The sequence below is a fragment of the Medicago sativa genome, chromosome 8 (genome assembly GCF_051527215.1).
Source record: "Medicago sativa cultivar Bolivia chromosome 8, Bolivia_mono, whole genome shotgun sequence".
Taxonomy (NCBI): domain Eukaryota; kingdom Viridiplantae; phylum Streptophyta; class Magnoliopsida; order Fabales; family Fabaceae; genus Medicago; species Medicago sativa.
Genome location: NC_140756.1, coordinates 68,470,372 through 68,481,724, shown reverse-complemented (window position 1 = coordinate 68,481,724; position 11,353 = coordinate 68,470,372). Strand labels below are relative to the sequence as shown.

Genomic DNA, 11,353 nt, shown 5'->3' with positions numbered 1-11,353 from the left:
TAGATCACTTTTGTTCGGTGACTAGCCACATTACAAACCTAGAAGACCTTAGGAATGAATGTCCCAATTATTTGTTTGAAGCTCTTTAGGTTGTGAAATGTTCAAGTTTGGGGTTGCTTTTGGAATTAGCAACTTACTAAGTTTGGGGTGGGGGTACTAGAGAACTAAGAAAAGAGAAATGATTCAATTTTATATGTTATCTCTTGAAAATAAAAAGCACTTGAAATGGTGCAGAAAAAAAAATTTATGAAAAGAAAAGAATCTTGTGTATGAGACCAACAATGTTTATATGTCTCAGAAAAAATAATAAGTTCTCTAGTACTCTTTGTGTTAAATTTGAAAGGAAGGATTGGTTTTCTGTGTGTTATCAAGGATACCCAAGTAGTATGAGCTTAACTTCATTGTTTTATAACACTACTTCCCAAATTATATCCACCTTTCACCTAAGCCCCATTATAACCCTGAAAGACCTTAAAGTGTGTACTTGACTCTGACTTTGATTGACAGTTTAGAAATTTTTCAAGCTTATGGTAATACAGCAGACCTGCATGATGATTGTGTGACCCTATTCAAACAATTGCGTGGAGTTGTGGATTTGGAGGAAAGAGCTTGGCATCCGGTACATCATTACACCGGAAGGGAGTGAACTTTTTAAGCATATCATTGGTTGGTAAGTTGTTATCTCACTGCGATTTTTCCATTTGCAAATTGATTCCTTGAGGACAAGGAATGGTTTAAGTATGGGGTTGTGATGACAGTGCATCAACACTAGTTATTTAGTCATATTTAGGTCTTTATTATAGCATTTAGAGAGTCAACTGCAATGAATTCATGGTGAAATCAAGCCAAAACAGGAACAAGAGCTCAAGAGAAGAAACTTCAAGAAACCAAGGAAAATTGCCTAAAACTCAAAGCATCGTGCCACGTTTGGTTATGTTCGTGGCACGTTGAAGGAAGCGTGGGACAAAGATTCATCTCTGGAAATTTCGTGGCACGAAGCAACATGCAACGTGCCACGATGGTTGATTTTGTCTGCTGCCACGTAGGATTAATGAAGCATCGTGCCACGACCAACCCGTAACGTGGCACGATGATGGGCTTTTCTGAAACCCTAATTTCTTTCTATAAATATCCAGCTGCTAGCAAGGGTTTTGGTACTGATTATTATTGCAATTTTGAGCACTAAGGACGATAGGAGACCAAGGAACGAGCTCTGAATCTCATACCAACACCCCGTTGGTTAGATTTATGTATGTTTTCTCTTGTTATTTCTTATGATCGTTTAGCTATGAGTAGCTAAACCTTTAGTTTGGTTAAGCCATGATGAAACTTTTGTAATATATGATTTTGTAGTTGAACTCTCTCTATAATCAATGCTATTCAGTTTTTATTCAGAATTACTTGTGTTTATTGCTTTTCATGATTATTGTTTTGTATGACTACTAGCCCTAGCTTCTTGCAATCACATGAATTGATCTTAGGAATTGAATGACTACTAGCCCTAGCTTTTAATCCTGAAATAGTAATTCTGTTTAACTCAACACTAGGAACCTAGAGATAGGAAATTGAGGGTTATGATACATGAATTAACGTTCCAATATTGCTTCCGCGGTTATTCAACCACGTTAAGAGATTAATAGGGTTATAACTTAGGAAAGGGTTTTGATGCGAGAGATTGATCAAAGTCACTTAGTTAATTTATCGTAAAAACTGAGTAGTAATTGAGAGTAGAGAGAGGTAGACTTTTTCATATAAAGCAATAGTGGATTCACCGGCTTAACCATTCATCTCGACATAATTTTCTTTCGAACTCTTTCAACTTTAATCAACTCTGATTAAAACAAACTTTTTCTGCCTAGGGCAACCAAATATAAATTTTACACATCCTAACGTCTAACGTACTTGTTATAGTTGAAACTAACACAGTCCTTGTGGATCGATATTTATTACTACTTCGATAGTTTTTGGTACACTTGCCAGATTTCTATCATAATCAAATAACATTAAAAATTATCCAAGATTACATAACATTAAAAATTATCCAAAATGTTCAAACGTAAACATAAAGTACAATACTATCAGCCCCTAATAACTACACCCGTACCACCGCCACCTTTGCCACCACCTCTGCCACCAGCCCTGCCACCCTCAGTAGCTCCTCGACGACGGTAAACTTTCGCATCATGCACCTCTCTCAACGCATCCTCCAAATGCTCCCATTCCTCAATCCCTTTTGGCACCAGACCGCTTCTCATCACAGCATAGATGTGGTCTCTGATGCGGGTCATCCTTTCGCTAAGCTGTAAGTACGCAAGGTCTCCATCATCTTGAGCAGCTCGGGCATCAAGGACCTCACGCTCTGGTGGCCTCGGCACCGGTACCTGCATGTTTGGAAGAATCATGCGTGGATGAGACACCTGGTAAAACCACTCGATGTATCCATCTGCTGCCTCCACACCATGAACTGCAATCTCTCCCAACTCCTGAGGTGTCAGCGAATAATCAAGTGCACGCTGAAAGTGGTTTGTGATCTTCGCCAAGTTAACATCAACAGGTGCACTCTGAATGAGATGTCTCGGTATGGTCTAAACCCACCCAAACTGGCGAAGCACCCTCTCCGGCAGATATCTCACCATGCGCTCTCCGCATTTCAGCCATCCAGAGTAAAGGCTGATCCACTTAAACTGACGTGGCTGACAGTGCACAGCATATGGGGCCATGACTACCCTCGTCAAATTGAGCGCATCTAGATAGTTTCTGTAGTTGTCAACTGTGCATAAACCCAGCAATGGTAAAAAAATCATTGCACGGGGATACTGATGATCTACATATCCGTCCCAGACATCCTTGCTTCCCATACCTGGGAAGTGATGAAACACCCAAGCCTGCACCAAAGACAACCACATATAAATATACAAGCCATATACACTTACATTTAAAAAAATAAAACATAGTTCTTAATTTATACCTGCAACAAACTCAGGTATCCTGCCACCTGACTGGTGTTCCAACGTGCAGTATTGTTGAGCTTCTTATACAAGTGAGCTAGTGCCGCAACTCCCCATGAAAAACTAGCACAAAGATCAAGGTCTCTAAAGTACTTCAGGTAGACAACATCCACAGCCCATTGGCTTTTGTCACTGAAGATCGTGATCCCCACCAAGTACAGCAAATATATGTGGATAACCAAATCCCTCTGCTTCTTCAAACGCTCCTTGAATATCGTCTCCAAGTAGCTAAATCTGCAATGTGCACCTTTGGTCTTCTCAACCTCTTTAAGAGCATCACCCAGATCAGACCCCAAGTACTCCACCATTCATTCCATCGCCTCGTCCCGTGATATGGACCCGTGGGACATGAGCATGCCGTCAATGGGGATATGCAGCAAAGAGGCCACATCATCAAGTGTGACTGTCATTTCCCCAAACGGAAGGTGGAAGCTGGAAGTCTCCTCGTGCCACCTCTCCACGAGCGCACAAATCTGCCCATGGTCAATAATGTTTTAGCTGGTATCCCGGAGTCAACCAATGCCTGTGGCATGCAATCTGTTCTCCCACCACCGTGCAGTCATGATAGGTCTGGTGTCACATCATGCATCGCTTTTATCTTCTTTCCGTTTTTGATGCATTTTAATTTTCCTCGCCACTGCAAATAATTAAAATTAATAAAGTGAGTTTAAACTCATGGCTTCACAAACATATTTAACAATAAATAAACCAGTCAAATTTAACAGTACATAAACAGACAGTTTCAGATATAAAACGAGTTTCAGATATAAAGTGAATTTAATAGTACATACCACGCCATCAGCCGCCTTCCTGGCCACGTGCACATGGTACCTCCACAGCAGGTCAGTCTGGTGTAGGCCACCGGGATAGTCGTCTAGTGGCTCAGGGTCCACCACCTTCTTCTTTCGCCTTCCTCGTGGCTCGGCATCTTCCATTTCCTCGTCCATACCATGCAGCTCCTCCTCAAGCTCCTGCTCCTCCACACACTGCAATTCCACATCAGCCTGCTCCTGCTCCTGCTCCATATATTGCTGCTGCTCCTGCTGATGCTTGACATCAGGCTCGACATCAGCACGGCGTCCTCTAGCACCCCGACGCCTCGGAGGAACAACACCTTCAGCCTCTAGCTGTTGCCTACGCGCTCTCCTATGGGAAGCATGCCCTTCCTCCCTTACGCGCTGAGTATTAGATGTTGAACCTTCTGTAACATTCAAATTAAGGTAATCAAACATCACAATCAAACAACACAATCAAATAACACAAACCAGAAGCAAAACAACATTCTGGGTTTGTCTGGATTTCGAAATCTGGATGAGCAACAACCTATTCCGGAAAACAAAATCCGGATTGCATTCGAACAAAATTCAAAAAAAATTGAACTTATTAAACTTGCATGTGTACAGAAATCGAACTTACCTTACATGATGTTTGACAAGGGTTGAAATGTGGTGCTTTTGAGCAAGAAAACTTCAAATTTGGACAAGATTTGTGGTGTTCGGAATTTGGGATAATGTAGATAGAGAGAGTGAATGAGGAAAGTGAAACTGTAAAACTGTAAAAATGGGGGGTGAAGTTCCTTTTATACTTCGCAATTGTCCGGATTCTATATTCCAAAAAATGTATAGATGTTCTGGATTATATAATCCGGAGGGCATGTTGGTAATTTGTATTGGGCGCGCGAGAAGGCCATAGGGTGGGAAAAGTAAATCTCCTAGAATAATCAAACCTAAGATCTTGAGACCAATACACTCCAAAGTACCAAACCAACATAATCAGACTACTCTAATGACATCTACTACATTGGTGGGAGGAAAATGGCAGAAGAGGATTGAATAAGATATTGAAATTGAGAGACCATATACTGAATGTGCAAAAAATTATGTATTTTCCTGAAAAAAATCTTTAATAATTTATAAATATAAATATATTAGAAAAAAAAAAATAACAACAAAACGGAGCGGTGTCTTAGTAAAACCATGGCTCTTAATAGCAACTCATTTTTGCCACCTACTTTGGGTTCCAATGGCCCAAACAATCTAGCCAGACCAAACTGAAAGTCGGGCGCAGCATTTTCGATTCACTAGAGAAACGCGTATCAGCGTCGCGAGGTAGCGGCGGCGAACAATTTCCGATCATTTCGTGGTAGCGATAACCACCACTCTCTCCACATCATAATTCCACAATATCACACTAAATAAAGTTTCAATATCAATCACTGTAACGTGTTCAGCATTTTGTTTAATCTTCCCAAATGAGAGGAACCATTGGAGTAAGGCTTCAAAATTCCACCATTTCCAATGCCACAAGACAAACTCTAGTTCCATTTTCAACTTCTTCCGGTTTCGGTGGTGGTGGTGATGGACGTGGCGGTGGCCGCGGTCGTGGTGGTTCTGGCACAGTGACATTCAACTTTGGTGAAAAAGCTGCTCCCGGTAACCCTAACCCTAACCCTACCCCTACCCCTACTCCTAACCCTAATGTCAATGAATCTAAACCTGATGCAACAGATTCACCAATTCCACCTGGTGCTGGTCGTGGCCATGGCCGTGGTGGAACAATTCCACCTTCAACAAGCTTTCCGGCTTTTTCGTCGTTTATGTCTTCTATTCAACAACCTGGTACTGGTCGTGGACGGGGTCGCGGTCGAGGTTTTGATCCATTGCCACCTCAATTTGATAATGATTCTGTACCAAAAAAACCTGTTTTCTTCAAAAGAGAGGATAATGTTTCTCAGACAGGTGCAAATGATTCTTTGCCTCCGAAGAAACCGGTTTTAACTAGAAGTGAGGATGTTAGACCAGTAGAGCCTATAGATTTATCTGGTAATAGTGAGAATGATAATAGATTTGTAATGACTGTGCCAAAGGTGTTGCCTGGAGGTGGGAGGGGGAGGGGGAAGCCGTTGGAAGAAGCAGCTCAAGAAGCTCCTCAAGCTCCGGTAGTGAACAGGCATATCCGTGTTCGGCAAACTCCAGCTGATGCTGCATCTGATAATGTTCCTAGGAGGCAGCCGATGAACAGATTTGTGAGAGATGATGGTGATGGAAGTGGAAGTGGAAGAGGAAGAGGAAGAGGAAGAGATGTGTATGCTCGTGGCCGAGGAGGTAGAGGCCGTGGTGGTAGAGGAGGAAGAGGTGATGGAAGGGGAAGGTATGGAGATGATAGAACAAGTCATCAGGATATAGCGCGTTCCAATGCTGATGGGCTATATCTTGGAGATAATGCAGATGGTGAAAATTTAGCCAAGAAGCTTGGGCCTGAGATGATGGATCGGATTACTGAAGCATATGAGGAGATTATTGAGAGAGTTTTACCCTCACCATTGCAAGATGAATATGTGGAAGCAATGGACATTAATTGTGCTGTAAGTGATCAGCACCATATATCTCTATCTTTTTGTTGGAAAATGATTCTAAGAAGTGGAAATAGGATTTTATTTTATTTCTAGATTACCTGCATCCATTTTTCATAAAGAATGGGAACGTTTTAGGTCAACTTTCTAGTATCATTACTTTAAGTGTATCTTATGTTTTATTTGTTTGCTTGTGTTTTTTCTGTTTCTTGTTTGATTACTGCAGATTGAATTTGAGCCAGAATATGCGGTGGAGTTTGATAATCCAGATATTGATGAGAAAGAACCGATTGCACTTCGGGATGCACTAGAAAAAATGAAACCATTTTTGATGACATATGAAGGGATTCGAAGTCAAGAAGAGTGGGAGGTATGTCATTCTATTGTCAATCTTATCCATGACCGAGGATTACAGCCCAATAATATAATGGCATAACTTGCAATGGTTTAGGGCGTGCGTTTCATATTAGTGTTCTTTTCTATATTGTTAGTTCTGCACTATCTATCTTCACTAACAATCTTATGGCTTGATTGCCAATAACTTTGTTTTAGTTAACCTGTGTAACAAGTACATTGAGATAAGTGCTGTATTGCTGCATTTATTTTGGAATAGTTGTATTTTATGGGTGCTAGCGGGAAAAGACATTTGTTATTAGTGTTTATTTATCTATATGCGCAAGTATGTTGGTATCTCCTATTTTCTAACTTGATATCCTACCAGGAAGTAATTGAAGAGTTAATGCAACGGGTTCCTTTATTGAAAAAGATTGTTGATCACTACAGCGGACCAGATAGGGTAACTGCAAAGAAGCAACAAGAAGAATTAGAGAGAGTTGCTAAAACTCTTCCTACAAGTGCACCATCTTCCGTGAAAGAGTTCACTAACCGTGCTGTCATCTCTCTTCAGGTTTGTAACTGTAAATATAGAAATAAAATGCTTTTACTTAGGCCGTTGTTTCTCATTATGAGTGTGCCTGCTGGTGTTCTATTGCTTGCTCATGCTGTTCATTGTTAAAATAAAATCCCCTTTGGCATAGTTCTGTTATACTTTGATATTAGTATAGGTTCTATTTATTGGATGGTTGTAGAAGGTGCTTTACAGATCTTGCAAAAACAATTTTTTGTTCAAGAGTCAAGAGTTGTATAATCAATTCAAATCCAGATAAAAATTTGTTGTTCTTTCTAGGAATTTAGAATCTAAATGGTAGTCGATGAAAGAAAACAAAAGTAAAGGAAGGCAGATATGGATGAAATACTTGTTGTAACTTGTATTACTATTTTAGATTCTTGAAATTAACACAAGGTGTCTCTTGTTCCTAGGTTGAGGAATTATTGCAAGGCAGTGTTACGAAAAAAATTTCTCAAGCTAAAAACTAATTAATACTTGCTTAATTCTGTTATAAAAAAATAGTGTTCATAAATGAAAGAATATAAGTTATTGGAGTTTACATATGTTAAGGTACCTGCTTTTGATAGAATAGGATATTTAACTTTGTTGTTAGTGGACTGAGAAACATTATAGGATAGAATAGGTTGAGTTATTGTGGCCTGCTGGTCTGGTAAATTTGGCTACTGTGAGTGAGACTTAAGGTTGGGATTATCATAAGTAGTAGTAGAATTTTCAGGTCCAGGAGTGTCAGGTTCATGTATGAAAGTTTCTGGTTGTAAATGGACATTTTCAAGAACTGGTTGGGGAGCAGGTTGAGTATTAATTGCATTGTGAGGTGTGGCATAAACATGTGGAAAACGGGTAATGGATATCAATGGTTCAGTAGGAGACAAATCTTGCAATTGAAAGGGAAATGGTTTTTAAAGAAAATCACATTTCTAGAAACAAAAATGTAATTAGTAAGAAAGTTGTATAAGAGGTAGCCCTTTATTCCTTCCTTATATCCAATAAAGACTGATTTTGATTTGATTGCCCTTGGTTAAAATTTAGTTTGATGATTATGCAATGTGCTATATATAGCATGTGCTAGGCATCGAAAAATGTTAAGATGAATAAAGATACATGTCTTTTTATGTAATATTTCTTATGGGGACTTGTTATGCAGCAAAGGGGTGGGAATCGTTATTGAAAATCTCAACGGGAGGATACAACATGATCCCTATTTATGCATGGAAAGAGGGAAAACTAACTTTGTTAAATATTACAGAACTGACCAAGTGGGGAAACTAACTCTGTTTACTACAACATAGAACTAGCCAAGGTTGAACACCTAACTAACTGTATAATATGTATACACTAACGCAACATCTTTAAAGATTAGTTGTTACTAACAAGTATTGGAGTTTGTTAAATGAATTATTTAGAAGTTCCTTTGTTAATTCTTTTGTAGGCGGACTAGTGTTCCTAATATTTCATATGGTTTTTTGTTGTCTTTGCCATCAAAAAGTCGTATCCAGGCCTGTTCATGGTTCACTAAAAAACCAAACCAAACAGTAAAATGCACTGAACCAAACTCAAAGACTGAACTGTTAACAAAAATTAGCAAACTGAACTGTCACTTTTGCCATGGTTCAGTACTTGCAAACTTTTAAGAGTGCAGTTGGGTGAAAACATTATAACTGAACCATCTTGACTTGTGTTTCTGAAAAAAGAACCACACTGATGATTTGAATTCTATCTATGTTGCGGCTCCCACCTCTTTTTTATATTTGCTAACTTGTATTATACAAATTTAAAAAAATAACATAATTAATTACCTATAATTTCTTTTCTCTAGTTTTAATATGGCAGATTTTGTACAAGTGATTCGTCTATTTAAAAAAAACACTATATTTCTAAGGTGTGCACTCAAAATTAAATGCTTTTAATTTAGAAGAAATGCTATTATTATTTTTACGAAACTAAGTTAGAGGTTTCTTATTCTGCATAACAGAAGTACCAACTTGCCAAGAGATGAGAATAAATTGAAAAGTAATCAATTAATATCTCTTATGATTGAAAATTATAACTAATTTAAAATCAATTACATAGTAGGTAAATTGTATTTCCCTGTCACTGGCCATAGCTTAATTATTCCAGTTGCTTCTTACAATGTTCTATTTTGTCTTTTTAAAAAAGCATAATTGTCAGTAAATACTGCTCTGAAGCTGAAGCAGTTCATTGGTGATGTCAGCGAATATGCACTACACCTAAATTTAAAAACTCACTTGTCTTCGTTGAAACAATTCCGTTGCGGTGCTGCATAGCTGCTAGTTAATTTTATTTTATTATCATCAGCTTGCAATAGAAGCTGATCGTTCGGTGCCAGTTCACAATATCTTACCAAGTTCACTGAACTTTAACATCAGTTTCGTTTGGGTTCAGGTCATTAGAATTTTTTTAGAAGTTCAGTTTAGTACAGTTTGGTTTCTTTTTTGAACTGAACCATGTCCAGCCTTAATTCTGATTATCTGGTATCATCAGTGTTTTTTGTTTTCATTTGTTTTTGTTTGTGCAGACTAGTTTTTCTGGTGTCATCACTACAGTAATTTCTTTGCAGTACATCAATAATTTACTAAAATAAATCATGGCCACAATTATACAGCAGAAGAAAGTACCCGAATTAAACTAAATGATTAGATTTAGTGGAAGATTACATAATTTTTAATGTTTGAATTAGTCGTTTCTTATGTTGTGAGATGTCTTAAGGATATGAATGCTAGTCTCTGTAGAGATTTTTTTTGTCTTGGATGCTTTATGGTGGAAGACATGATATAACTCTTATGTAAACATATATAACGCTATAACTTATATGTTTTTGTGTGTGATGTTGCTTAAACTATCTAAACATCATGTAGATATATAGCATATTGTGCTTGATTCTTTATCTTTGAATTGCCTTTTATTTCAATTAAATGTTGGAAATGCTGCACAATTTAGTATATTTATGTTTGGTTTGCATATATGATGCAGAGCAATCCAGGCTGGGGATTCGACAAGAAATGCCAATTCATGGATAAGCTAGTTTTTGAAGTGTCTCAGCATCACAAATAACCTAATAGTTTAAACGTGGTGGGTTTCATAGTATACAATGTCCATTGTATTGTTGACAAGTCATCATGCTTGCTTTCATTTCTTTCTTTAATTTTACTTTTTGATTAAAGAAACTGTGATAACTCTTGTAATAAGATGAATGATAGCTATTTTGTTGCATCGGTTCTTGCAATTTTTTGCATCGGTGCTCTCAATTGTTGCATCAGTGTATACTTTGTAATAATTTTCCATCTTATTTTAGATTTTTGGCTATACATCGCTCTGTCTGTAAATATAGAGCTTGTTTGTTTTAGTTTTGATGATAATAATAATAATAGACAGGATGCAGCAGAGAAAGAAATGAAGCAGCTAGTATAAAGAGTATTTAGTATGCTGTAACTGCTTCACTGGTCGATCTTGGCCATATAAAAGTGGTCCAACTGTTCAGATTTGTTTGCCTAGTTTTCACACAGTTTTATGCCTGACACTCGTTTTGGATGGGTAACTTGGTATAAAACTGTATTTTTGTCCCATTGGATGGATATATCCGGACGAGATGAGTTCTCTCTCGCTATTTTCTTTTGGTCCTACTTGCAATATATGCTAAATTATGGGTGATTCCTAGGCTGACGGTCTTTACATATCTTTCACCTGTGTACCACACATTACCACAGATTACTGGGTAATTTGGGTGTCTAAAAAATATTTTCCTTGAAAAACACCCTCCTGTCTCAATTCTTTCATAAAAAAAATATCCTTTTTATTTCTTTACTTTTATTTCTAAGACTTATTTTTTTCTCGTCGCTGTCGATTTTGCTTGCTACTGCTTAAGAACCGAAAGAAAAAGAAGACAACATTCACTCATTTCTTGTGAGTCCCCGTTTCATTTCGTGGTGTAAGTTGTTTTTTTCTTTCTATGTTCTAAGTTAAGTATGCAAACTAAGTGTCTCATTGAAATATAAAACGAGAGGCACACTATTAAGCATAACAGCAAAGCTAATTAACCAATAATTAACTAGATTCAGCTGGATT

General features: G+C 37.9%; 1 protein-coding gene across 1 annotated transcript; it reads left to right on the top strand.

Moving 5' to 3' along the window:
• Nucleotides 1-5,087: 5,087 nt before the first annotated feature.
• LOC146900883 (hydroxyproline-rich glycoprotein family protein) lies at nt 5,088-10,596 on the top strand. Its single transcript, XM_085731570.1, has 4 exons — nt 5,088-6,372; nt 6,587-6,730; nt 7,082-7,267; nt 10,262-10,596. The coding sequence occupies exons 1-4, from the start codon at nt 5,260-5,262 to the stop codon at nt 10,340-10,342; spliced, it is 1,524 nt and encodes a 507-aa protein (XP_085587696.1). The 5' UTR covers nt 5,088-5,259; the 3' UTR covers nt 10,343-10,596.
• The last annotated feature ends 757 nt before the right edge of the window (nt 10,597-11,353 follow it).

What these genes read in the sequence shown, in the direction of transcription:
- LOC146900883 (XM_085731570.1), top strand. Translation starts at nt 5,260, where the DNA reads ATGAGAGGAACCATTGGAGTAAGGCTTCAAAATTCCACCATTTCCAAT. An exon ending in GAAGTCAAGAAGAGTGGGAG is followed by an intron (nt 6,731 to 7,081) that starts GTATGTCATTCT and finishes ATATCCTACCAG; the next exon opens with GAAGTAATTGAAGAGTTAAT. An exon ending in GTGCTGTCATCTCTCTTCAG is followed by an intron (nt 7,268 to 10,261) that starts GTTTGTAACTGT and finishes TATATGATGCAG; the next exon opens with AGCAATCCAGGCTGGGGATT.